A 24,387-nucleotide genomic window follows, 5' to 3' on the forward strand; every position below is an offset into this window, starting at 1 on the left:
AATTTCATTAGTCGCGAGATTTGCTGGCAAACGAGTCTATTATATGGAACTGAACCTATAAAAATTATTAAAAATAAAATTTAATAAAACAATCATTAAAATATTTTTTTTTCTTTTTCCTGTCAAAAAAAAAAATATGGATTGGATACCTTGTGGATAAAATTAATAACACTCTTTAGTGTTTTATTTTTTATAAAAATGAAAAATGATTCTGTAATTGAGTGTGATAAAACTGGTACACAAGGTTTTAAAAAAAAATTTACGTATGTAGCGGAGAATGATTTTGAAAATGAATTCTTTGAGTTGCTTGATCATTCCCCTACATCGTATGTTTATCAAGATAAAAAAACACTAATTGTTTTTGGCAAGTCCGTTAAAATTTATTTAAAAAAAAAAATTTATTTTCTATTTAAAATTTGTTTTAGATGGATTGTCAAAAATGCTTCAAAAGCATCCAGAGACGTGGAACTCTTGAAAAAATCTTTAACAGAATTTATATCATCTTTTGAAATTCTCGATTCTCACGAGTTTGAATTGTACGCTTTTCAACGAATCGTAACAGATTGCGTCAGCCTTAAAGGTGAAATCGTTCCTTTAGCCTTAGTGGCTCTTGTTGAAAAATTAAGATTAATAAAGTAAAGTCCTGTAATGTTTTTTTCGTATTACCGAATCATCTTTTGGTTTAGACCAGCTAAAAACGAGACGTTTAAGTCAATCGATGACGGATCAAAGGTCTTAAAGTTTGGTGAATATACTTTTAAAAGCTTATCTGAAGTTTACTCTCAATGCCGAATATTATTACAAGATAGTGGTAGCTTATATGAGCTTTTTTTTTTCTAGCTCGTTCTTAGTATTGATTTTCTCTTGTTCCTTGTTGTAGAAGAAGGAGTTGTTTTAAACCATAAAAATTTTTTATTTGTAAAAGATATTCTTCAAAAACATCCCGACGCTACCACAAGCCTTTCAAATATTGTGTGTGGTGCATGTTGGTTGCGAAATTAAAAAAATATAGCCTTGTTCACTTATCAGACATCCATCTCAATAGCCTTTGATCCAACAAAAAAATGTAGACGTTTTGCAATCAACACAGGTTAATCTTTATATTGAATCACTCTTTCAAAAGAATTTAAAAAGGCAATAACTTCCAATTGCAGGTTCCACAAAATTTTTTATTAATCATATTCACGCATTACTACAGTGTCGAGATACTTTAGATGTTATATACGAAGTCGTTTGTGAAACTATTTGTATGATTGTCACTTTATTTCCTCGGTGTTCGGAAGATTTGACCGATCTGCTAGCTCAAAAATATCCAAAGCTTCGAGTTTCTATTGATATTCAATTAATTTATCTGAAAGGATGTTTATATTTAGCTGAGCATGTGTTACAGCTCCATCAAGCTATCTTGAAAACAGTTCTAAGTAACTTAACAGCAATGGATCTCGAAGTGAAATCAGTAAGATTTTTTTTTTCAAACCACACGTTGGGCTTTACATTTTATTTCTTAGACTTCAATGGAATATCTTGATACTAATAATTTTTCGGAATGGAAAGAAAGACAATTACATTTATTAGCGGAAGAAGTGCGAAAAGTATACGTTTTTCTATTAAACTCATTAGTCAACAATTATGATACCAGATGCTTTTAGGGATCAATTAGTTCTGAAACGATTCAACGTATCCTTTCTCAAAAGCTTTGGTTTGAAACGCTTTTTCGAAAAGTGAAAACGGATGAAGATGTCGACTGTATGGCTTTTCGATTAGGTTGGTGTCCTTTTTTTTTTTCATGTGAAATGTTAGTTCTCACTTTTAGATATTTTAATGGCTTACCTTATTAAATGGAGTACTCAACAAGTTCAAAATGCTTTAGAAACCCCTATACCTACTCATTTGCTTTCTGTTCTATCTATAAACTCGGGTGATGATGAGGATGATTATGATGATGATGATAAAAATGACAACCTACCCACTGGTTTATCGGATTCTGTTGATACAACCAAACAAACAAAACGCAGAGGTTTAACAATGGCTGATGTGATTGTAGCGGATTTGCTAGGTATTTTCCGCAGTGTTGTTCTTACTACAGAAAAATGTCGTTACGTTCAATACTACTTCTTCTATATAACAAGGTTTGCATAGTCTTTGAATTTTTTTCTTTAATTTGCATCGTTTTGAATTTAGTTTAAAAAGCGAATGGGCTGAAAAGCTTCTTCAAATATTTTTCAGTATACTTTTTGATCCTGACGCTCTCTTATCATTGGTAAAAAATTTGCTTTGTATATGCGATTTCTGTTAAATTTTGAAGGAAAAGAAAGGTATTTCAAATCATTGACTATTCCTTTTTTATTTTTAGAGGCGACTATGTTCAGACTATATCGCATCGTATGTAAGTCGAGCAACTTTTCTTCCGGTAAGAAACAGCCATTTAAATGGACGCCTACGCCGTACTTTTAGATAAAATTTATTCGTTCCTCATTACGCTATTTAATTCAATTTTTAAATGAATTTTTAAGTTTTTGGAACCAACGAGATTCCATACCTACTATTCAACAGGTGCTGTTTCTATGAAATGAATGACTTGATATTTTTTTTCCATATTTAGAAAGAATCATTACAATTTTTACAAAGGCTTAATAAAGGGAAAGCTTACGTGAATCCCCAGAGTCGTTTAACATTGTTTTATTCTGTTTTTCAAACGACCTGTTATATACTTTCTTTTACTGGTGACGCATTACTCATAGACCCATCGAAATCGAGTGAATCAAAGGATTCATGTAATGCAAAACTAGAAGATGATACACAACTTTCAAATTTTCTTTTTGAAGAGGTCAATGATTCTTTAACTTGTGTAATGAACAGTGACTTGTGTCCTTTAATCCAATGTAATCCAACTATTGTTCGCGTTTCAATTGAAACATTTAGGTACAAAATTATTATTATCACATTGTGTATACTAACTTTTCTTTCCTTGCTATTTTAGACGTCTTAAACTTTTTTCTGATTTAGAAACGGAATTTGACCGTGTTTTATCTCTGATACCTTTGTCTCCGTCGAATTCATTAGGTACTGTACCTTATCGCCTGCTCTAGTGTGTTAAACGGACACGCGCATTCCGATTTTTTTAGATGAACCTAGTACAATACCGTCGTTTCCGTTCAATCCTTACCCCCTTTGGTATAGTACTTACTACTTTGTCCCTTTATATCGAACATGGTCCCAAATAAACTCATCGCAAAACTCTCAGCATTTACAAAAGAAACACAGCATTCGTTGTGATGTTCAGCAACATGATAGAAATAGTGACAGTTTACAAGCATCTATCACTCCTTTATGTGATAAGACTCATACTAAGCCTGTCAATGAAGAAGTTACCAACTGTGCAAAGTCCTTGTTAGGTACAACATGTTTATTCAATGTAAAAGTTTCTCACAACTTCTTTTTTTCTTTTTCGCATTCATAGCAAACAAAGTGGAAAGTGTACAACAAATAGATAAAGTCTGCTTTGATCACCAACAAGTTGCAGAGGTCACACAGACTTTTCAAGATAGTGGGGAAACGGTTATTTTTAATGATAATGTAAAAGATGCGTGTAATGCACCAAAACCGAAGGATAGTCTGCATGATAATGAGTCAAATGTTCATGAACTTGCTAGTGGGAATTTCTTACCAGTCACTACTACGGATCTTGTGACACACAAAATAAAGAAGACTAACGTGGTGGTGGACACTGATATTTTCAATGATACGGAGGAAAGCGTAAAGAACAATTCGTTTAAGAATGGAAAGCAATTGACTTTGAATGATAACGAGCAGGATGCTTCTACCAATGAGCTTAACAGTGTTTTAAAAGCTGATAAAGACGTTCCTATACCCATGGACTCTTCAGCATGCAATTTAGAAATAGATGAGAATCGAAAAGATGAAGCCAATTCGATCAATGAACAAGTGATAACGAAGGCATTAACAAAAGAAACTGAATCTGTAGAGGTTGAGGGAGTTGATGCAACGGAGAAATTCGTTCAAACGAGTGATGCCATCAAAAATGTTAGTGTGTCTCAAATCAACAATCAATTAGTTAAAATTGTCGATGCTCTCAACTCACAAATCAAAACTCCAAATTTATCGCCATCCGTCACTGTTCCTACAACAACATTCAATGCTTTACTAACTGCCATTCTTTCTGTTACCACAGCGTCATCATCTACATTAACTTCAATACCAAACTTTCGCACAAGTCAGTTATCCGTTTTTCAGTCAACGCAAGGGTCATGTGATCACACATCTAGCCCTCAGTCTACAACATGTGTGGATTCAGCCGACGGAGAATCCGTCTTTGATCCTTTGTTACGAAGCTCTGGCTTGAATGTCACACCCCTCCCTTCTTATAATGAACCTTATTATCATTTTGATAAAAAACATGTACAAAATGTTGTTGATTCCATTCCCACCAATTGTGAAAACAATTGTTTCATTATCCCTTCAAAGGTTTGTTTCTCAAAAAAAAGGCTTCAATTTTCAAAATGTCCTTTCTGTTCTTTTTTAGAAACCTTCAAAATATCAATTATCGAGAACAAGTATACAAGAATTGGCTTGTAAGAAACATTTGACAAGATGTCGAACGTCTCATTTATCGCTACTTTCGAAAACAAATTCAATAAAGAAAGAGCAACATGGAGAAAAACATGGTGCTCCAGTTGCGTTATATCGGAAAATCTCATCATCTCAATTAACGACGCCTATATTGGATTTATCAGAAGATTACATGACTGTGAAGGAAAAAAATGCAAGTTTTGGCAAATTGACGAGTGGAGAATTTTCGTTGGGTACTACACGAGTCATGTCTTTGTTTGAATTCCTTATTATAAATCATGACGACATACTCTTTTTTACTTTGTATTGAATAGAAAAAAAAGCAACAAGGGCGCAAGAAACGAAAAAAAACACTGATTTTTCTTTTTCTTTCAATTCTGCTCCTTTCCGAGAAGAACAAATTCTTGAGGAATTAGAACCTTTTCTTGTACGTTTTTTTCTTTAGTACGGGTATCGTAATATTTATTGTCATTTTTATGTGATTATTTTGGGTTATAGGAATGGGATGCAAGCGGGTTTACAACAGCGTCAACAGATTTATTAAAAAAAAATACTCGCTCGAAGCAAAAAGCTAAATGCGGATCTCGTATGTTAGAATTGTTAAGTAGTCGAGCTTATCGTTCGTCTTTGAAAAAACCATTCGACTACCTTGGTGATCAAAACAGTGTGCATATGAAAAGCTTACGTAAAAAAAAAAGACAGAAAGTATGTTGACGCTATCCATTAAAATGTGAAAAATGGTAACAATTTTTTTAGAAGGAATCAAAAAAAGAGAAATCATCAAAATTGTTTTCAAATAAAATCTTGAACCTGTCACCGTGTGATGAGGAAATGGCCTTCCAACCCTTTGTCGGCGAAAACATCGAGCCCCAACCTTGTACTAGCATGAAGAGCGCATGGGAACAAAATCCCTGGTGCAACCCAAGTGCAACTTGGTTAGAAGAACCAACATTCAAGATTACACACGACCCAGGTGATGTCCCATGTCCTGTTTATGACGAAAGTGGTCGTCATAAAAAGAGAAAAAGGAACAAAAACAGAGACAACTCGGCATACGAGGTTAAAAGCTATGAAAAATCTTCAAAACGAAGTAAAAAAAATAGTTATTTACTATAAAAGAGTCAATTGATAAAGCAACGAAACATGTTGAATACGACAGCTCAATTTTTCGTTTTCACTGTCATTTAATTTTAAAATTGTTTTAATGAATTTTATTAATGAATATTTTGTACCGTGCCACTAATCTTGGTTTTCTAAGGTTTTTGAGTTCTTTTTAGTATCGTGACAACTTTTTCATTTAATGCTGAATTTCACCCATTCCAAAGTACAGTGCTTTTTTATGTAAGTGTTAGTGTGTGTTTTTCTTCTCACGATTTTAAGTCAGGATGAAAATGAAAGCAAAATTTGTAAGGTTACACGTTGACAAAAAACAGTTTTAAGGAAACGCGCTATGAAACATAACAATGGACCACCTTTGGCTTATTATGCACACTTGATTACATTCCTTCCCTCTTTCTTGGTGCGCAGCGAATGATATCATCAACACGAATAATCTAGTTTTAAAAGTAAAAAAAACATGATCACTGTGTATTACCAAGAAAGAATTCTGTACCATTTCTGCTGCTTCTCCAGCACAGCAAATTTGAGATAATTTGGATTTATAGGATTCCATAATGCATAAATCACGAACATCTCCAACGGTTCCATTAAGAACATCTGAAAATTTTAACAAGGTTATATTTTTCATGCATTTGTCAACTGTTTCTAAAAGTACCCAAGCCATAATAAAATTTTCCCGCGTGATGTGCAGCCCTTAATTTCGTGATCAATTCAGCGGAATCCAGACCACAATTATCAGCAATGATCGTAGGTATACGGCGTAAGGCTAGAGCGAATGCCTCAATAGCTAGACTCTAATAAAAGATATAGTAGTATTTGCTTAGCGCGAAAAAATCAAAACAAAACAAAAAGAAACGTAGGTAGGAAAATCAAGGGTAAGAGTACAATTGATTAACAACCAATGGAACCAGGGAAACCACGCAGTACACTGGTAAACTAAAACGGTGGTTCTTCAGTAATGCTTTTGAGTAAAAGAAGAAAACAGATTTACAATAAAGTGCAGTTTTAAAAAGAATTAAAAAAAAAAAAAAAGTCAGTAAAAACAAAACGTTTTTTTTTTTAGGATAGAGAAACACTTGAAGAATTAGCATAGTATATGTCATGTCGTTACCTGCTTTCCTTCGACTGAACGAGCTAAATCGTCAATAGCATTGGCCATGACCATTTCGGCTGCACCAGCTCCGCAAACAACTGTATTATCTATCACGACTTGCGATAAGGTAGCTAAGGCATCATGTAAAGATCTTTCAGCCTCATCTTTTTTTCAAGAAACAATCAACAAAAAAAAATAAAAAGCAAAATCATCCAACCTAATATATGAGTATTAGCTCCACGAAGAATAATAGTACAAGCTTCATTTTTTTTACACCCCGAAAAACGAATAGCTTTTGAAGATCCAACGGTGACTTCATCAATTTTCTCACAAAATCCTAGAACGGTTTTCTCAGGGCTAAAAAAATATGATTACAAAAGTCTTTTGTTTTTCATAGTCTACAATCAACGTTGTTTTGTAGTACTTGTCAAAAGTAGAAGCTATTTCACCACCTAAGACTGCAGCCAATTGTTCTGCTCCTTCAAAATCCGCGTGCTCAATAGCCATTATACCTTAAAAATAATATTTTAAAAAGTTAAATTTTTTTATTCAAACTAAAATTACCTTTATCTTTAAAAAGTTGATCAGGATAATTATAAATAAGTTGACGATTTATAAAAACATTACACCCATGAGCAGCGATTTTTTCTACCTGCAAAACAAAGTTCTAGCCATTGAACGAATAATCATTTTACTATTGACTTTTTCACTCATTTTTCTTCTTTCAGCATCTTCTATTTCTTTGACAGCTTCAAATGAATCAACTTTCACTCGCGCACCATAAATCTTTATTTTATCCGTATCCATAGGAGTATTTGCAATTAAAATTTTACAATTGGTTAAGGTCTTTGGTTGTCCAACACCTAAACGCATTGAAAGTGAGTGCAAAACGTGTTAAGAATAATGCCCAAAGACAACACTATTTTTTTCATAAAAAAAAATGGGAGTACCTATACTTTTTTCTAATATAAAACCCGGTTCAAGAAACGAATCACGTAACGTTCCACCTTCTTTTTTGATAATCTAAAGTTCATGTTGAAAGAGAAAAAATAAAAGCACAAATAAACACCGTTGCGTTTTTTTACCTTAACATAATCCAAATTTGGTTTACCATTAAGTCTTAAAACAGCGGAAACCGCTAATTCAGCGAATTTCTCTTTTTCATGAGTTAACAACTTGGAGGATAAGGTTGTTCGAGCAACATTCAATAAAGCTTCTTTAAATTCATGATCAGCCTTAGTATATTTAATACAATACTTTTTTAATGTGTCACAAGCAACGTCTAACGCCATACGATACCCACTGCAAATAACCTAGGCGTGAAACGAAAATCTTTTTTAGGAAAGTTCAGCTTTTTTTAAACAGTTTACCTGAGGATGAATTTTTTGATTAATTAATGTTTCCGCATTACGTAGAAGCTCAGCAGCCAAAACTACAACACCCGTTGTACCATCCCCGCATTGCGAATCTTGTTTTTTGGACACGTCTAACAGAAACCAAAAAAAGAAAAAACACCATAAAATCGATATTTTAGATAAAAACAGCTATTTTAAAGAAAAATATTTCATGTCATATAACATGAAAATCCTTTTTGATTTTTCTAACACAAATCATCAAAAAAAAGAAACAATTTCTTTACCGACTAAAATTTTAGCAGCAGGATTATCAATCCATAAGGATTTTAAAATGGTGGCACCATCGTTTGTAATAGTGGTTTTTCCTGATGTCGATCCTTCACCTCCAAGAGGTTGTAAAATTTTATCGTTTCCTAAAAGACACCCGAAATGGTGGTTGCCCCCGTATCCTTACACTGAACGTTGTCGTGTTCATTAACTTTAAAGCTTACCTTTTGGTCCTAAAGTGGATTTGATTAAATCGCCTACCGAAATGGCTCCAACAAAGTATTGCTATTAACAAGACAAGGTATTCACGACAATAACAAATATTGAATAGTAGCATACCAAACGCGCAAGTTCACCACGATCTTCATGAGATCCAGGTTTCAAAATTTGTGGAATAGCACTCTAAAGTGAGTGTTACATGTACATAAATGTTATCAAACATAACTCTACATTCTTACCATGCTTGATAAAATAAAACTATTCAAAAACTTATTTTTTTAACAAAATAAACGAACACTCATAACGTTGCCTCCATTGCGTCAAAAGCACCATCCACAAGGGACAGAATGGGACAGAGATCATATAGCGGCATCAGTCGAATGGTCCTTTGAAATGCTCGACTCACAATTTCAGTTTTAAGAAAATGACTTCTCGCCTTTCTAAGTGACTCAAGTCCTTAGTCGTGTGTGTTTGTTTTTTCTCTTTTTTTTTTGTTCGTGTCTGTGTCGTTTTTCATAGATACAGAGGAAAAGACATAAGCAAATTATTCGCATGACGTTCATTAAAAAAATCAATCGATTGACTCTTATGGAATGTCGATAGAGTGTAATGATGCTAATTTTAAAATAGACGAAGAACTTTCAGCTTCATCTATGTTCATTTCTTCAGTCACAATCCAATCATTTAGTAAGGTGGATTCTTTTTTCCACTTTGATAGTTCTAGCGTCGTTGAATTCAGCTAAATAAATAGTGAAAGAATTAACTGTTATTTAAAAACGCAATCTTGTCTTACAGTAACCGTAATAGCAACAGCTGCGTAAAGTGAACCGCCTACCCATTGGCGAAGAAAACCGCACGGTTTCGGATTACTTACACAAACACGTGAAAGTATTTTATTTGTATTTAAAAACTTATTCGTATTAAGCAACTTCCTACATAAAACATGACCATTGTTTTTTGACAATTTCCTACTCAACTATTTTTGAATTGTTGTTGGAATGTACCAAAATTCGCTTGAAAATCTTTCTCGGAACCCTACGGCATCAACGATACCGCCGCACAAAATAATGTTCTCAATAACAAATGGTCGAACATCCATAGGACATTTTTGTAATGATCTTTTTTTAGCATTATCATAAACGTTTCATTTTCCACCTTCGGATGTTTTGAAATTACCTTATCATTGCATGACACAAGGTGTTTTCTTGCTCTTCTGGATCATAAAAAAGAAATTCATAAGGCTTCCATCTGATAAAAACATAGTGTACTGCATTTCCTTGTACTATTGGGAAAAGCACTAAACAGTCTTTACCGCGATGACTGACTGAAATGCACTGAGATATTCAGCCTTTTAACGTGGATAACAAGATGCTTCTCCTCAGTATGATGAGTCATTGAATCCCCAGTGTTTCGAACGTAACAATACTTGAGTCTTAACGGTTCAATGATGGCCTAGAAATGGAAACACATAAAAACGTCTTGTGACCCGTACTCTGTTCATGCGTAAAGGCACACTAGGCTAAAATTGTATCATTGAAATGATTAATCGTTTTTTTTTTGATGCATTCCTTTTCCTTCATCTGAAAAAGCTTTGTGTTTTTTTCTTAAATTACTTACTTTGTTACATTCTAATACACTGATGATTGAGGAATTCAAAGGATTTTCTCTTAAACAATCATAAAGCAGTGTATCGACTTTTTCACTTTTTAATGATACCAATTCAATGGCCTCATAGACTGGTACATCATAGTAAATTGGTAACACGCGGGTTCCTGAATAACCCACATCTAAAACGAGTCCAGTTGTCACCCCACAAAGATACACCGGGACTTTACACGCTGGCAGAAATTCAATCGAGGGAACATGAAAAGTCTCAAATAAGACGCATGTTAAAGCTTTTTTAAAATGAATTGTCATAATGGGATTTTCTATAATACAAACTTTATGTTCTGATGAATTGATTCGTAAATAATAGAAGTAAATTTTATGAAGCATCTGGTATAATTGATTTTTACATTGAGACCAGTGTAATACTTTTGTTACAAAAGGACTGTTATGTTGAGATCCATTCACATAACTTCCTTGTAAAGCATATGTTTTTATGATTCCTCTAGGTTGAGGCTCTCCTGCCACGCCAACCTTTGTATATGATTGACCAAATTCTAAAATAGCTGGCGTCACAGACGCATACATGGATTCATTCATACGAGAAGCCTAAAATATCACTTCGTTCGCTTCTTATGTATTTGATACCCTAATCTTTATTCTCTTATTATAAAAATTACTTTATCAGTTTTTTCTTACAAATTAAAAATAAAAAAACTCATTCAGCTTTGTAATAAAGTACACAATAAACAAAAAAATAATTAAGGAGAACCGCGAACAGAATTTTTTATCAGGTACATTTTTTTTTTTGCAAGTTTGTGAAAACTTAGAACATACACGATTTATTAACTCTGTATCACTGTATACGTCATTCTAATAAAGGTAAGACATTTAGTCTAGTAAAAAAAAATTAAAGTTATTATTATATTGACGGCGTATGACAATAAAACAATTGGAAATTGATAACGCACTCTCCAACAATTGTGATCAAGAACCACCTAAAGAAACCTTTTCCAATGAACCTCTCCACTTGAATGACGTTAAATCCAGCGATATAAATTTTTCAAAAACAAACATCACAAAAGATATGGATTTATTTAAACAAGAGTTACTTTCTTTTTCAGCTGAGTCTGTACGGAAAGAAGATCTTTTAACTTTTCAGTTTCAAAAATTCACATTTACAAAATTAATTTTACGATTAATTACGGATCTTTCTTTAGAGATGGAGTCATGCGATACGTTACCGTACTCGGCGTCTATTCCGTCACCAACCGTCTCCACTTTAAAAAATTCCGATGCAAATGCCTTAAATAAAACGATATCATTTTCTGTTTTCCAACAGAATGATGGGTTGGACCATATTAAACAACAGCTAACGTATCTCTTAAGATCTTTAACAAGAGACGGTGATATGCGGCATCAAAAAAGGTTTTTGCAAATGGAACCTCCTATTCTTTCCCCTGAGTTAGATGAACTTGTTGTAGGATTAGCAGCTTTATCAAAGCTTTGTGTTACAGAAATAATCGTTGATTCTATGAAAAATCTTCTAGCCAAGCACCAAAATACTAACGATTTACCCGGATATCTTGATCCATGTTTTGTGTATAAAACAATCGAGGCAATTAATCGCCAAGCTACATAAGCTTTACGCATTTCTCATGTTCCACATTGAAGGAAACGTGTTACTTACGACGACGTCCTTTCAAAACAATAAACCAACATGGGTTTTTCTAAACATACCTTGTAAACTCTCTTTTAAATTGATTGCCTCTCTATTATGCAATGTTTTTTTTCATTTAGTGACTCTGAAAACAAAAATTGTTACCGAGATTGTGCAATCATTCGAACTTTTTTTTTCTAACTCTATCACACTATCATTTATGTAATGTTCTGCTGGCTCGACATTCTGTGTTATGAGAAGTGTATTAAAAAAGAGTAAAATGTAATTTATGTAATGTTCTGCTCGCTCGACATTCTGTGTTATGAGAACTGTATTCGGTACTATCAAAATGAAATTTTTTGATAATGTCGTAAAAGTCAGTGAATTTAAAGATATTCGCGTACTTTTTGTAGTTAAGCTGCATTTTAAAATGATGTAAAGACCCAATCTTTTTATATTTTATTTAAGATGAAAAAAAATTATCGAATGTTCTTTAAAAAAAAAATGTGAAGATCTCATGATGAAATATTTCAGGTTCGATATGGGGTATACAAAAACGTGTAAGCTGTTTAAATTAATTTTTCCATTTTTAAAGAGCAGTTGAAACAGTATTTTTTCAATCTGAAAAAAAAGTCACAACTTCTATCAGAACAACATTGGTAGAAAACGCAAAAGTCAATTTATTAACTAGTGTCGAACAATTGTATTTGTTTTGTCATATATATAGCAAAAGACTATGTCTCTCGAAGAAGAAAAAAAAACAAAAGAATTACCTACCGTCTCAAAAAAAGATAGTGTTACAAATGATAAAGAATCGGAGACAAAGCCTTTAGATGATACAGATATTGCTATTTTGAAATCTTACGTACAACATGACTTGAAAATTTTTTTTTCCTTGAAGAAAATCTTTTCTTATTTGTTTAGGGTCTAGCGGCCTATGGTGTGGAATGTAAACTTGTTGACAAAGAAATAGACGAGCTTTTACAAAAAGTGAATCGTTTGTGCGGTGTGTCTACAAATATTTTTTAAACTGTTTTTGAAAGCATTGTGTGTTAGGTGTCAGAGAATCTGATACGGGTCTTGCACCTCCTAGTCAATGGGATCTTGCAGCTGATAAACTAGCCTTACAAGACTTTCAACCTTTACAAGTTGCTCGCTGCACGAAAATTATAAATCCTGATACTGAAGATACACAGTATATAATTAATATCAAACAATTAGCTAAATTTGTTGTTGTACGTTTTTATTTTTACTACGAGAAACGACATGAAAAAAAACATCACATTTTTTCTTTTAGGGATTAGGTAATAAAGTTGCCCCAACGGACGTTGAAGAAGGAATGCGAGTCGGGTACAAAAACATTTCCTTTAACGATTTGTATGTTTGTCTCACCTGTATGAATTGATTAGTGTGGATCGACAAAAATACCGAATTCAAATGCCTTTACCTCCAAGAATTGATTCAACAGTCACAATGATGACAGTAGAGGAAGTAAGACACTTTTTCAATTCTTTAAATTTTTCCTTTAACAAGGAACAATTATACTATTTAATGAATAACCATTCTCTTTTGATTTCAGAAACCGGATGTCACATATAATGATATTGGTGGTTGTAGAGATCAACTTGAAAAGTTACGAGAAGTTGTTGAATTACCTTTACTCCAACCTGAAAGATTTGTTAATTTGGGTATTGATCCTCCAAAGGGTATTCTTCTCTATGGTCCACCTGGAACAGGTTCCTTTTTTCTTTTTAATTTATGACAACTTTTATATTGAAATACAAATCTCTTATTTATTTTTTTAGGCAAAACGTTAACAGCTCGAGCTGTAGCAAACCGTACTGATGCATGCTTTATTTGTGTGATTGGTTCGGAACTTGTACAAAAGTATACGCTTTTTTTTAATGTTTGTACATATTAAGTCCCTTTGTTTTTTCTAGATATGTTGGTGAAGGAGCGCGTATGGTACGAGAACTGTTTCAACTCGCTCGGTCTAAAAAAGCTTGTGTTCTTTTTATTGATGAAGTCGACGCTATAGGAGGTAAACCGTAATAAGTGATTTTAGCTTCTGTTGACTTTGTTTACTACAAAAATAGGAGCAAGAGGAGACGAAGGAGCTCACGGGGATAATGAGGTTCAAAGAACAATGCTTGGTTAGGTTTTAATAGATTCAACTACAAAAGTTGTTTAAACCTTATTTGTATGCTGTAGAAATCGTGAATCAATTAGATGGTTTTGATTCCAGGGGTAACATTAAAGTTTTAATGGCTACAAACAGGTGAAAACGATTTCATACAAGTAAAAAATCATTTTAATTTTTTTTAAGACCTGATACTCTTGATACTGCTTTAACGCGTCCTGGACGTCTTGATAGAAAAATTGAGTTTGGACTTCCTGATTTAGAAGGCAGAACAAACATATTTCGTATTCATGCAAAAACAATTAACATGGAAGGTGGTATACGATTTGAACTGCTTGCCCGTTTGTGTCCGAATTGCACTGGTAAACTGTTTTGATTTTATACCTAATTTGTGTCACTTATGCTATCTCAGGTGCTGATATCAGAAGTGTTTGTACTGAAGCTGGTATGTATGCTATAAGAGCTCGACGAAAGGTAACGTTTTAATGAAAATGTTTCTTTTCATGACTTTATAAATGTCACATTATTCTTTCTTGTAGAGTGTCTCTGAAAAAGATCTTGTTGATGCCATTATTAAAGTTGTTAAAGGATACAAGAAGTTTTCAGCTACCCCAAAATATATGGTTTATAATTAATGTTTTATTTTTTTATAAGAGGAAAAAAAAAAAAAAATTGTTACGTGCATCCACGACTCCTAGTAACTAATGAAAAGTATCAGGTCTACTTTGATTATTCCTGTTGAAAGGGTATCTTTCAAAAGTCGAGACATGAAAACATTTGAAACCTTCATCGATTTCGTATTGTATGTATGGTTTAAATTATGAATAGTTAACATTGCGAATATGCCTTGTTGTGTTTTCTTCTATTTTTAATTCCTCTTCACTTTATAAAAAAAATGTCAAAATGTCTTTAAACGAAAGCATTACAAAAGTGTCACCTTTAATACAGTCATCAAATGGGTCTTCCATTGATGATCTTCTTGTATCTTGGCAAATGGAAGAGGATCATGAAAAAAACAGTCAATGCGACAAAACTCCCATTCACTCAAACGATTTCAATTGGATGAATTTTCTTAAATTACCACTTTCTTCGAGCGATTCCGACACTTCCGATAAAAATACGGATTCTCAAAAAAATAATGCAAACCTTCAAATTAAGGAGGTTTCATTAAAATCCAGCTTGGAGCCATTATCATTATTTTCTTGCGAATTCAATCAACCTTCTTCAATTCCTTTTCATACAAGTCTAGGCATTCCATCACCGCAACCAAAAGGTATTCCACGTGGTCATATCAAATTACCTGAGTGGTTTCAAGAACCACAGGTACGAACACTTTAATAGTAAAGTGTTTTAAAAAACACTTTTAGAATTCAGCTGATATGCCAGCCTTTTTAAGGAAATTACGTGCCCGGTATATCCATATTCACAGGCGACTCCATTTTTTAAATAATGAAAAACTTTCTCTTCTTTCTTACCTTCAGAGGTGTTTTTCTTTAACGTTTTCTCCTTGTTATTTACTTTTTATTATTTCTAGTAAATTTCAAAACGTTAGTCAACTTGACGCTTTTGTACAACCAAGCTGTCACCAAGTTCCTTCTGTCTCTGACACACTTCCTAAAGAACCAATGTGCCACCCATTAGGTAATACCATAATATAGGCACAGATTCTTGTAGATACAAACCCCATGTAAAGCCAATTTTTTTTCGTATGAATGTTTTTTGAACATATCATTTTGAAAGGAACCAATACCAGTTTTCGTTTCATGTAGAAATCCCAAATGCCGCAATGGAGTCACCTCATCAAGCTGAGTGTCATTTAAAAGAACAATCCTTCTTTGATTTGGACACTTCTTCTCAATCATCAACTCATGCTCATCATGCTTCCCTGTTAACTTGTTCGAAGAAGGTGACTCGTATCTGTTTAACGTTGAAAAATTCTTCATACCCTTCTTGAGTTGTCAATGATCTTAGTCAATTTCTCCAAAGCCCTCTTCTTTAGATGAAATCTCACCAAATTTTCAGACGCCACTCGTCTCAGACCAGTTGTTACAACAAAGCCTCAACGCTCAAAATACTTCTTTTTGTTCGGTACGTAATGTCGAACTAATTCTGATACCAATACAATCATACTTTGTCATGATTGTCGTCCAGACAAAATTACAGTCTGTTAAAGTAAAGAATTTGAGGAAAAAAAATCCTACAACAAAACAACCAAATAAAACAAAGCGGAGAACACCCACAACGGTATGTGCTTACCCTCAACCTTCGACCGATTCTTTCCCTTTATCTTACTGGACTTCGTTACCAACAAATATTCTTCGTTTATGGATGAGTTTTTTTGGTATGAAGGTAAAGTTCAGCAAAGAAAAGAAAAAAAATTTTCATTCACTTTTCTTCTAGTCAACAAAAAGTTCTGTGAGTCGTTCTTCTATTCTCTGCTCACTTTCTAAAATTTCACAATATATTTCTCTTGATGCATCCAACCATTCGGTTGGGTAAGGTCACTAAAGAGCGTACTATCCAATCCATATAGTTTTTCGTTACTAGTGTAATGAAATCAGAGCAATTGACCCGTTTTGTTTTACAACAAACTTTTTTTTTGCTTGAATACGAATATTTTTTTGATTGAAACATGCACGTCGCTACCGTAATTTCATTGTCAATAAGAACAACAATGCAAGCATTTCGTTTAAAAAAAAAGTTTAGTTGTACGTTGTGATGATTTTTCTGTATTGAAAATTTATTTTTTTGAACACGACTTGGTGTATTGTTAGTTTTTTTTTGTTTTACGTCTGTTTGATCTGATTTAGTCCAGTTTTTCTTTCTCTATTCAAACCTGTTCCAACATTGAAAGTGTGTGATTTTCATTTCTTCCTTGACCGAAAACATGACATTTCATAACCGTTCTCATGATTGTGTTGTTTCAGTTGATCCTCAATCTTCTGTGTCAACAGCGTCCTTTTCTCATTTAAATTCAATCAGCAACGTTGTCGTCAGTCGATCAGGACGCAAATATATTGAAGATAGTATCTTGGCGTCATATCGTTTAGACGGAAGAAGCTTACTTGATTTTCGACCTGTATCAATTGACGTATTGAATAACTTATCCTTCTCTTAAAACAAGACCCATTTGTGTGTTTGCTTTACGTAGAAAAACGTTTTACCATCCTTCAACGGATCGGCTCACGTTGTTTCTTCAAATGCTGAATTGATTGCCTGTGTGAAAGTAATTGAAAGTAATAAACACTACCATCTTGTACAATTGTATTCTTATTTCTTCATAATTAAAGACCGAAATTCAACCTTACACGAATGATTCTCGAAATCAACCGTTTGTTACTTGTGATGTCGACTGGTAAACCTTTGTAGAATTCTACTAAATTTTTAAGACATTCGTATTGCCAGTTCACCAATAACAAATTTAGCTGAAAAATATGAAACAAGTCACATAACATCTCGATACTTAACACAGCTTGTGAATTCTCATATTTTGACTTGTTTCGCTAACGATCGGAATTTCGTTATTGATCAACATTTTTTTTGGAAAGTCTCAATAAATGTTTTGGTACACGTTTTTTCTTGATGACCTTACCATAGTTTTCTTCTTCAAGGTTTTAAATGGTGAAGGCGATTTATTAGATATTGTCACCGTGGGTATAAAAGCTGCTCTACTTGAAACATCGTACGTTTTTCACAAGTTTCATTATGACCCAATAAAAAAACAACGCCAGTTTTTCCTCTTTTTAAGAATGTCTGACGTTTTCGTAGGTTTCCACATATAACATGTGTTCGAACACTTAATGATATCACAAGAGAAGAGACGATGGATTTCGTCGTAGATCCCAGGTAACCTAGTCATTTACATTTTCCAATGTTCCATTTTTTTCTTTTATTTCGTACTCTCCTAGACCTGAAATAGGTACACCGTTTCCCATTGACTCTCTTCCAATCTTTGTGACTGCTGGACAAGTAACATTGTCAATTTAATCAAAGCAATTTTAGAAAATTGTGTCTATTATTTAGATATGCTCCCGTTTCGTCTGGGACTTAAGCCCTGAAGAAGCTGTTTGCTCTCACGTCCGCATTTCTGTAGCTGTGAATTCAAAAGGTCAATGTTTCGGCATGCATAAGACAGGTTTTTTGTCTTCTTTAAATTGTGTTGTGTACTGACTGCGGTCTATATTTTTGTATAGGAACTTCAACGTTACCTTTAAGTTCAATTCTTCTTGCCATTCAGGTACTCACAACAAGATGTAACATTTGTTTCGACTTTTGGCTGACTTGTTTTTGTTTTAAGAATTCTTGTCACATTGGAACCAAAATTCATTTACTTATTAAAGAAAAAGTCAACTGCAATTAAAATTGTTCATTTGATCCCTTTTGTTGTGGGCAATAGAATTGTTTGACGTCCCTTTAATTATTTTTTTTTCGTTTGTTCGTGTCCAATACAAAGATATACAAATAACAAGAAGGATGAAGAAAATATAAACGTATAACAAGGCCATTTTTATAGTCCAACGTGTATTATTCTAAATTATTAAGGCTTACTTTGTTCTACAATACTCTAGTTGTGCATAAATAGAGGGATACGTAGACCTCGCTGCTTTCTACACTCTTTAAAGACAGTAACAAAACGACTGGTACTCTTTTAGGTTATATTACCTTTGTACCATTAACAAATTCCTACCTATGTTTTTAAATAGATTGTTTTCAGTCGAACGTGATGTTCTACAAAAATAGTGATGGTAAAGATTAGAGCCACTTGGAATTTTTCATTCTAAAGTAAAACGTAACTTCTCGTCAGTTATAAGAAAACGCACAAGGAACAAAGAAAATGGGTATCGAAGAAGAAAAATTAGATTGTCAATGCACCTTTGTCAAATAGCGTTTTTTTTTAAACATGTCACAATACGATGAAAAAGAAAATTCACTAGATTACTTGCACTACTAAGAAGCAGGCAAACAGTCCACTAAACATGTGTAAGTCCATCTAAATGACAATTTTAAGCTTGTCTTCCATATTAAATGAAAAAATATTCAATGGAACAAATCGCTATTAGAAGAGGGAACCATAATTGTTTTGAACGTAATTCCGTCCATGATGTTGTAAAGAATCTGAGTTTTTTCTTGGAATTGATCAATCATATGATTTGAAGTCAAACAAACGTATTAAACACAATGGCGCCATGACGACTGTGTAAGTCTGATTAAAAAAGTTGGGACACAGTTAGACATGCCCGGAGTAGATCATGTTTTAATTACTGTTTAAAACTATATACACGATACAATGTTGGCGTCAAACAGTCATATATGATTTGCTGAAGCTATTGTTTTACTATTTCCGCATAATTGATTCCATTGAAAAAATCATTATCCCTTTTTAATAGAGATTATTTGTTGAAAATTTTTTAGGAATCCAACACGGTCCATTGCACAAGAGTAAATTATTTATACTGATTTTATAGATGACTTGTATGCATATACCTCTTGCCATCACTTTTTACGGAAAAAGAATTTTCTTTTTATTGTCGATTACAGGTTACCTGCGTCACTAGTGAATCTATCTTTGAACAAGGGGGCTGTTTAATTGAATTCACGAAGGAGGTTTGGCTGCCCAAGCAAGGGATGCCACTGTATCCATTATTAAATTGACCCACAATAATTGAGGTGTTGTGAATAAAGACGCTCCTAACCACAATGTCCCGAACGATTTGAAGAGAACGGCAGGAACATTTACTGTTAAATGAAAATGTAGAAATCGGGAAATATTTTTGTAAAGATTTCTTTTTCCATAAAACAGCTTTGACAATTGATTCCAACTTTTCATCAAATAAAATTATGTCAGCGGCTTGTTCTTCTACTTTTTTTTTCTGAGAAACCCGTTGCAACGCTAACATCAGCTTTTTTTGAAGATCAAGCATCGTTCACTTTATCTCCAGGCACTGCTACTACGTATCCTAAGGCTTTGAGCCCGACCACAAGTGCGTATTTATGAATGGGTTGAGCTCGCGCTACCAAATTTAACCAACCTTTTATCTCTTAAAAAGCTTAAATGTTTCCAACAACATCGACACGTATAGACGACGATCTCATCGTTTCTTTTTTCTTGAAACATGGAGTACTTTTTCTTTCTTACCCCTTTAGCCCTTGCCAAAACCATGTCAGTATATTTGATCTATCTATCCATTGGCTGTTCTTCCTAACGTGTTCTGCCAGTACATCTCACTTTTAGTGTTGAGTAACAAAGCATCTATTGTACACCAACCCATATCGTCTTCACTGAAAATCATATCTTAATTACCAATACTATATTTTTCTTTCTCTTTTTTATTAAAAAGACACTCACAAACCTCTGTTCGACATGTTTCACAAACAATTCCTCCTATCTGAAATATACAACTAAAGAAAATTTAGAAAAGAGTTATAACTTCTTGACAAGAATCGTATTCTTTTTTTCATTTAAGCAATCCATCTAATGCTCTACTATGTACTTTATTAAGCATTTTACTTTTTTCCTCACTTCTCTAACTCAACTTTGTAGAACGACTTTTAGTACAACACTCACTAACCCTGTTATCTTCTATAACAAAAGAATTTTTGGACTATCACATTTTTTTTGAAAGATCAATCTAACTATAGGTAGTTTCTTTGGATGTTCTATAGATTAAAACTTCATGACAAACGCTGCATCATCCTTAATTAAAAAACTCGTCCCCGGTTAAAGCAAAATTCTAACGAGTAGACGGGTAAATGTGACATTGCTCAGCTATCCTCGTCACTGTTTCAACATTATCAACAATTATCATCCCAAAGGGAATCCCTGTACGCTGACATTGCCTAATAGGTTCTGCAACTCCTTTCCTTAATGGATTTCTACAAGCATATTGCATTTCTAGGGGCTTATTTCGTATAGCATCCTTTTCACACACTCAACTTGCTTTAGCCCAGCAAAAAGTAAACATTTTCACTTTGATACTACAATCATTCAGAACATAAATCAAGTGAGCGTCACGACCCACTCCCCACAATTACTCACACTTTATGCCGCTAAACGTCCTAAGCACCGTTAAGTGTTTAACAATGTCTTACATAGAACCTCGGTTTTGTCAATACACTCTCTCGTATCCTCATAAGCGATACAAAAACCACGAAGACTCAAGTGGCGTATTTGTCTCAATAAATACATTCCGATTGTTTTCTTTGTCTCTTTAACAAATTTTTCCCTCGACAAGATTAATTTGAAACATGAACCTCCTGAAACCTTCCGATTTTTATTACGGTGTAAACTTTCCATGTTGATTCGCTGTTTTAGTGTAAAAGTGAAGCACGCTATCTGCCGCACTATTCACAAAAACACGAAAGGGTCTAGTGTCTTCTGTAGACCGTACCGATGTAATCATAGACTCATGATTACTACCAAAAGGAATTTTTCAAACAATGTAAAATCCCGAGGAACCATTAGTATATTGTTTTTGTCTTTGTTCATCCATATCTATTTACTTGTTTCTGTTTTCTTCGTTCCTATCCAATTTTTTTTCATATCCACTTCCAAGTTTATCTACACCAAAATAAAACTCTGTAACTTGGACATTCAGTTTCTTTTCATTGGTACACCATACACGCACTGACCAACATGACTTCTACCAGTGCCCGAACAAGTACTACTATTTTACTTTATAGACCCTTTTGTTATGAACACAAGCGTTTTTATTGCTATATAACCATTTAATGTTGCTGCTCCATTATTTCTGTATTGGCTACGTTGTCAATCAGCTTCGCAATGGTGACATTTCCATTCCTTAATGTTTATTCCACATGAAATGAATGAAACACTATTGTCTGATTCTATTTTGACAAAGTCGAGAATGGCGTAGTCTGTTTGAGCACCAAAAAGCATTCTTCGTTTACTTTCACTTTTGTGCGTAGGCATTGAGTAATCTGTTTTTGTACATAAAACGATTGTGTCCACACAAATGCTTGACACCGCTTCACAAACGCATTTTTTATTTAACGGCATATAGGAGAATGCTATTAAAATTATGTTTCAACGTCAATACCAGACAACCAATGAGTCATGTTTGCTTTTAAAATAAGGCGAGATCTTAATGACAATACGTTTGAGTTCCATTCCGAAGCAATGTCATTTTCATATTATTTTCGGTCACCGTTCCTTTTTTATCAAAACAAATATCTGACGTTTCCTTTACGGTTTCACATGCTCCTAAATGTCGAACATAATCCTCCTACTTGAATAACCCATTGACTGAGTAAATCAATGTCACGGAGAAAGGTGAACCCCCAGGAACCCACACAACAAGAATTGTTAGGAATTCAATAAAAAAACGGAGATGATACGACACAATGTCGCCTGTCGTGATCTCTTCTTGTAACTTTTTCGTACGTCAGTAATTTCATAAAAATTTAAAGTTTTTCTTTATTAACGCAACAACAATCTTTAACCTTTTCTTTTACCTTCCAATATTTGTACAAAAGAATAAACGCATTCGCAATTCCGACTATTTTTCCTATACTCGGCGCACATCATCAAGCTTCACTAGAAATTCTACTTCATTGATTTATTATTACACTTATTAGTGTAACCTACATTTTACACTCGATAGTTCTGAATCCATCATGCATTTGTCTCGAACGTTCCCTATCTGAAAAAAAACATGACTAGACTCCCTCCATAAATGTACCGACTGCTACTATTGTTTCTTAAGAATGCTTCTCGCGCTACCAAACTCAAAGTATCTGAAATCAGTGTCGACCACGTAGCGTATTCTTTTTCACGAATAAAACCTATCCCTTATTACAATCAAGGGTGAAGTGTGTTAAAAAATTACTAAATAGTTATTCAATGCTACTCTTGTGATTTTGAAAAACCAAGTAAATCTGTTTTTAGACGTTTCACAAGTAAGACAAAACAACCGTTACCTGACACTGCAACCCAACAGCAATCACCATAAGTTTTGCCGTAGCAGATTCAACATAAGAACCTTTTTGAAAAAAGAAAGGGTTGTTTGTTTTTACTAAGTAAATCCCATCAAGACAAAAAAATTGCAACTGAACAAGGGAACACACAAAAGTACTCCACTTGAATCAAAAGACACTAAGCTCCTTAAGCATTAGAAAAAAATGGATGGTCGCCACCCAAATGGTAGTGACGAGATCCTAATTGATGGAATGTTTTTGTATTACCGGGGGGATAGAATATTACGGAGTACACAAAGACTCTCCTACAGTTGTTTACACATCCATTTAAGACATTATGTAGAGTTCTATACAAGAAAAAACCTGTCATTGAAGACTCATCAACCGAAAGTCCATAAAAATTCAACACAATACAATTCTATTTGAGAACAAACCATCCTCAATCCGACAATGAAACAAATCACATTTTTTATTGATATTATTATACAGACATACTATAAGTATCACTAGCATTTCGTCTCCTGTTTCCACAATAATAACGTCACCTACTAAGACACCATCTATCTATAATTTCTGCGATTTGCCGTCCCGTAGGACGGAACAATAGTCGATTTTCTGTAAAGCATATGTTTCACAATGGATTACCATCGAAACCAATTCAAAAAAAAAGGATCAAAAAAAGTAGCCAACACCCTTTCTCTCCAGTAGTTCTTTAGCGATATCACTAAGATAAGAATGATAACGGCAGCTTAAATAACCAGTGCATCCATAAATTCTATTAGAATCAAAAACGAACTTCGCGGGCTTTTAAAGTTTGCTAGTAGCATACCAAGAATGTGGGGTTCTCCAAAACAATAACTAATTACTAAAGAAACCAACCCAGCAAATATGAGAGTTTGTAAAAAAAAATCTTGACAGGCTTTTAAAAAGAACCTATAAAAAACTTTATACACGCCACTCATCATTCATTTTATGTAGTGATGTGGAACTAATATATTCCACACAACACCTTTTTATTAAGATAACGGTTTTTAAAAGAAGTCTTACGTGGGGTGCCTTGTTTAGAAAAATTATCCTCCCAAACAGAGTTTTTAGAAGATTAAGCAAGCCGATAATCGTTGTATCGAGCCCATACAAAATGCTTGTATGCAATAATTGCCACACTTTGTCTTCTGATAAATTGTCATATGGCTTTAAGTAGAAATTATCATCCAAGCTATTACTATATGTATAAAGAGTATATGGATCAATAACCCGAGTGAATTTACTTTTTAATAACAAAAACTTCTAAATTATCACATTCGTGTCACAAATCCTCTTCTCACGGAAAAATATATCGTGTGGCTTGTATTGCGTCCCTATATTTTTTTCCTCATTAAAATATGTTTTTATTTTGAATTTTATT

The 24,387-nt window shown here is 33.7% G+C and overlaps 4 protein-coding genes and 1 long non-coding RNA gene across 60 annotated transcripts; 3 read left to right on the plus strand and 2 right to left on the minus strand.

The window, feature by feature from the left end:
• The first annotated feature begins 150 nt into the window (after window positions 1–150).
• On the plus strand, window positions 151–5,821 carry LOC128883219 (uncharacterized). Of its 4 annotated transcripts, XM_054135334.1 has the most exons (20): window positions 184–368; window positions 426–635; window positions 687–811; window positions 881–972; window positions 1,030–1,090; window positions 1,155–1,456; window positions 1,509–1,592; window positions 1,650–1,764; window positions 1,814–2,129; window positions 2,182–2,260; window positions 2,354–2,410; window positions 2,455–2,553; window positions 2,603–2,922; window positions 2,981–3,063; window positions 3,126–3,395; window positions 3,461–4,485; window positions 4,544–4,823; window positions 4,905–5,017; window positions 5,089–5,295; window positions 5,347–5,821. In XM_054135334.1, exons 1-20 carry the CDS (start codon window positions 199–201, stop codon window positions 5,704–5,706), a joined length of 4,368 nt encoding a protein of 1,455 aa, XP_053991309.1. In that variant the 5' UTR covers window positions 184–198; the 3' UTR covers window positions 5,707–5,821. The 4 variants fall into 4 exon arrangements, 3 of the variants coding, with proteins under 3 accessions (XP_053991309.1, XP_053991311.1, XP_053991312.1); XR_008458787.1 differs by lacking the exons at window positions 4,905–5,017; window positions 5,089–5,295; window positions 5,347–5,821 and having other exon boundaries at window positions 151–368; window positions 3,461–4,234; window positions 4,287–4,485; window positions 4,544–4,684; XM_054135336.1 differs by lacking the exons at window positions 184–368; window positions 426–635; window positions 687–811 and having other exon boundaries at window positions 948–972; window positions 1,199–1,456.
• Window positions 5,822–5,977: 156 nt separating this feature from the next.
• Window positions 5,978–10,929, minus strand: LOC128883521 (uncharacterized). Of its 7 annotated transcripts, XM_054135982.1 has the most exons (19): window positions 9,956–10,926; window positions 9,820–9,891; window positions 9,648–9,761; window positions 9,437–9,575; window positions 8,883–9,382; window positions 8,764–8,826; window positions 8,649–8,709; window positions 8,442–8,570; window positions 8,173–8,288; window positions 7,888–8,115; window positions 7,753–7,825; window positions 7,505–7,665; window positions 7,367–7,454; window positions 7,227–7,314; window positions 7,020–7,159; window positions 6,821–6,966; window positions 6,365–6,503; window positions 6,203–6,306; window positions 5,978–6,143 (listed from the first exon to the last, which is right to left on the minus strand). In XM_054135982.1, exons 5-19 carry the CDS (start codon window positions 8,883–8,885, stop codon window positions 6,087–6,089), a joined length of 1,596 nt encoding a protein of 531 aa, XP_053991957.1. In that variant the 5' UTR covers window positions 8,886–9,382; window positions 9,437–9,575; window positions 9,648–9,761; window positions 9,820–9,891; window positions 9,956–10,926; the 3' UTR covers window positions 5,978–6,086. The 7 variants fall into 7 exon arrangements, with proteins under 7 accessions (XP_053991957.1, XP_053991956.1, XP_053991958.1 ...); XM_054135981.1 differs by having other exon boundaries at window positions 9,648–10,095; window positions 10,261–10,926; XM_054135983.1 differs by having other exon boundaries at window positions 9,648–9,891.
• Window positions 10,930–12,546: 1,617 nt separating this feature from the next.
• Window positions 12,547–14,780, plus strand: LOC128883368 (uncharacterized). The gene is made up of 13 exons (XM_054135641.1): window positions 12,547–12,773; window positions 12,833–12,914; window positions 12,965–13,143; window positions 13,206–13,258; window positions 13,318–13,399; window positions 13,488–13,644; window positions 13,714–13,795; window positions 13,849–13,949; window positions 14,005–14,061; window positions 14,120–14,186; window positions 14,235–14,410; window positions 14,461–14,522; window positions 14,588–14,780. Exons 1-13 carry the CDS (start codon window positions 12,645–12,647, stop codon window positions 14,681–14,683), a joined length of 1,323 nt encoding a protein of 440 aa, XP_053991616.1. The 5' UTR covers window positions 12,547–12,644; the 3' UTR covers window positions 14,684–14,780.
• A 125-nt stretch (window positions 14,781–14,905) lies between these two features.
• On the plus strand, window positions 14,906–18,537 carry LOC128883369 (uncharacterized). 6 transcript variants are annotated; one of them, XM_054135647.1, is made up of 14 exons: window positions 14,906–15,371; window positions 15,416–15,689; window positions 15,818–16,136; window positions 16,200–16,397; window positions 16,449–17,139; window positions 17,200–17,274; window positions 17,339–17,403; window positions 17,454–17,613; window positions 17,660–17,730; window positions 17,817–17,894; window positions 17,957–18,017; window positions 18,072–18,183; window positions 18,242–18,285; window positions 18,346–18,537. In XM_054135647.1, exons 5-14 carry the CDS (start codon window positions 16,936–16,938, stop codon window positions 18,406–18,408), a joined length of 933 nt encoding a protein of 310 aa, XP_053991622.1. In that variant the 5' UTR covers window positions 14,906–15,371; window positions 15,416–15,689; window positions 15,818–16,136; window positions 16,200–16,397; window positions 16,449–16,935; the 3' UTR covers window positions 18,409–18,537. The 6 variants fall into 6 exon arrangements, with proteins under 6 accessions (XP_053991622.1, XP_053991618.1, XP_053991617.1 ...); XM_054135643.1 differs by lacking the exons at window positions 17,200–17,274; window positions 17,339–17,403; window positions 17,454–17,613; ... (4 more) ...; window positions 18,242–18,285; window positions 18,346–18,537 and having other exon boundaries at window positions 15,416–15,531; window positions 15,583–15,689; window positions 15,818–15,954; ... (1 more) ...; window positions 16,449–16,543; window positions 16,596–16,896; XM_054135642.1 differs by lacking the exons at window positions 17,200–17,274; window positions 17,339–17,403; window positions 17,454–17,613; ... (4 more) ...; window positions 18,242–18,285; window positions 18,346–18,537 and having other exon boundaries at window positions 15,818–15,954; window positions 16,020–16,136; window positions 16,449–16,543; window positions 16,596–16,896.
• Window positions 18,524–24,338, minus strand: LOC128883370 (uncharacterized). Of its 42 annotated transcripts, none has more exons than XR_008458903.1 (10): window positions 24,030–24,216; window positions 23,862–23,925; window positions 23,628–23,706; window positions 23,478–23,530; window positions 23,346–23,420; window positions 22,654–23,287; window positions 21,085–22,602; window positions 18,988–21,023; window positions 18,711–18,920; window positions 18,524–18,662 (listed from the first exon to the last, which is right to left on the minus strand). It is a non-coding gene; the product is annotated as an uncharacterized LOC128883370 (long non-coding RNA). The 42 variants fall into 42 exon arrangements; XR_008458902.1 differs by having other exon boundaries at window positions 23,478–23,555; XR_008458883.1 differs by having other exon boundaries at window positions 23,478–23,527; window positions 23,628–23,757; window positions 23,812–23,925.
• Window positions 24,339–24,387: the final 49 nt, after the last annotated feature.

The sequence above is a fragment of the Hylaeus volcanicus genome, unplaced genomic scaffold, assembly GCF_026283585.1.
Source record: "Hylaeus volcanicus isolate JK05 unplaced genomic scaffold, UHH_iyHylVolc1.0_haploid 12221, whole genome shotgun sequence".
NCBI classification, from domain to species: Eukaryota; Metazoa; Arthropoda; class Insecta; order Hymenoptera; family Colletidae; genus Hylaeus; species Hylaeus volcanicus.

Excerpts from the sequence above, each read along its gene's own strand:
- LOC128883219 (XM_054135334.1), top strand. The coding sequence starts at position 199 with ATGAAAAATGATTCTGTAATTGAGTGTGATAAAACTGGTACACAAGGT. Across the intron at positions 812-880 it reads AATATTATTACAAGATAGTG|AAGAAGGAGTTGTTTTAAAC; the intron begins GTAGCTTATATG and ends TCCTTGTTGTAG. Across the intron at positions 2,923-2,980 it reads GTTTCAATTGAAACATTTAG|ACGTCTTAAACTTTTTTCTG; the intron begins GTACAAAATTAT and ends TTGCTATTTTAG.
- LOC128883369 (XM_054135642.1), top strand. The coding sequence starts at position 14,952 with ATGTCTTTAAACGAAAGCATTACAAAAGTGTCACCTTTAATACAGTCA. Across the intron at positions 15,690-15,817 it reads ACCAATGTGCCACCCATTAG|AAATCCCAAATGCCGCAATG; the intron begins GTAATACCATAA and ends CGTTTCATGTAG. Across the intron at positions 15,955-16,019 it reads TGTTAACTTGTTCGAAGAAG|TCAATTTCTCCAAAGCCCTC; the intron begins GTGACTCGTATC and ends CAATGATCTTAG.
- LOC128883368 (XM_054135641.1), top strand. The coding sequence starts at position 12,645 with ATGTCTCTCGAAGAAGAAAAAAAAACAAAAGAATTACCTACCGTCTCA. Across the intron at positions 13,259-13,317 it reads GAAGAAGGAATGCGAGTCGG|TGTGGATCGACAAAAATACC; the intron begins GTACAAAAACAT and ends TGAATTGATTAG. Across the intron at positions 13,796-13,848 it reads GGTTCGGAACTTGTACAAAA|ATATGTTGGTGAAGGAGCGC; the intron begins GTATACGCTTTT and ends TGTTTTTTCTAG.
- LOC128883521 (XM_054135981.1), bottom strand. Across the intron at positions 8,289-8,441 it reads TGCTGCTAAAATTTTAGTCG|ACGTGTCCAAAAAACAAGAT; the intron begins GTAAAGAAATTG and ends GGTTTCTGTTAG. Across the intron at positions 6,504-6,820 it reads GTTCAGTCGAAGGAAAGCAG|AGTCTAGCTATTGAGGCATT; the intron begins GTAACGACATGA and ends ATCTTTTATTAG.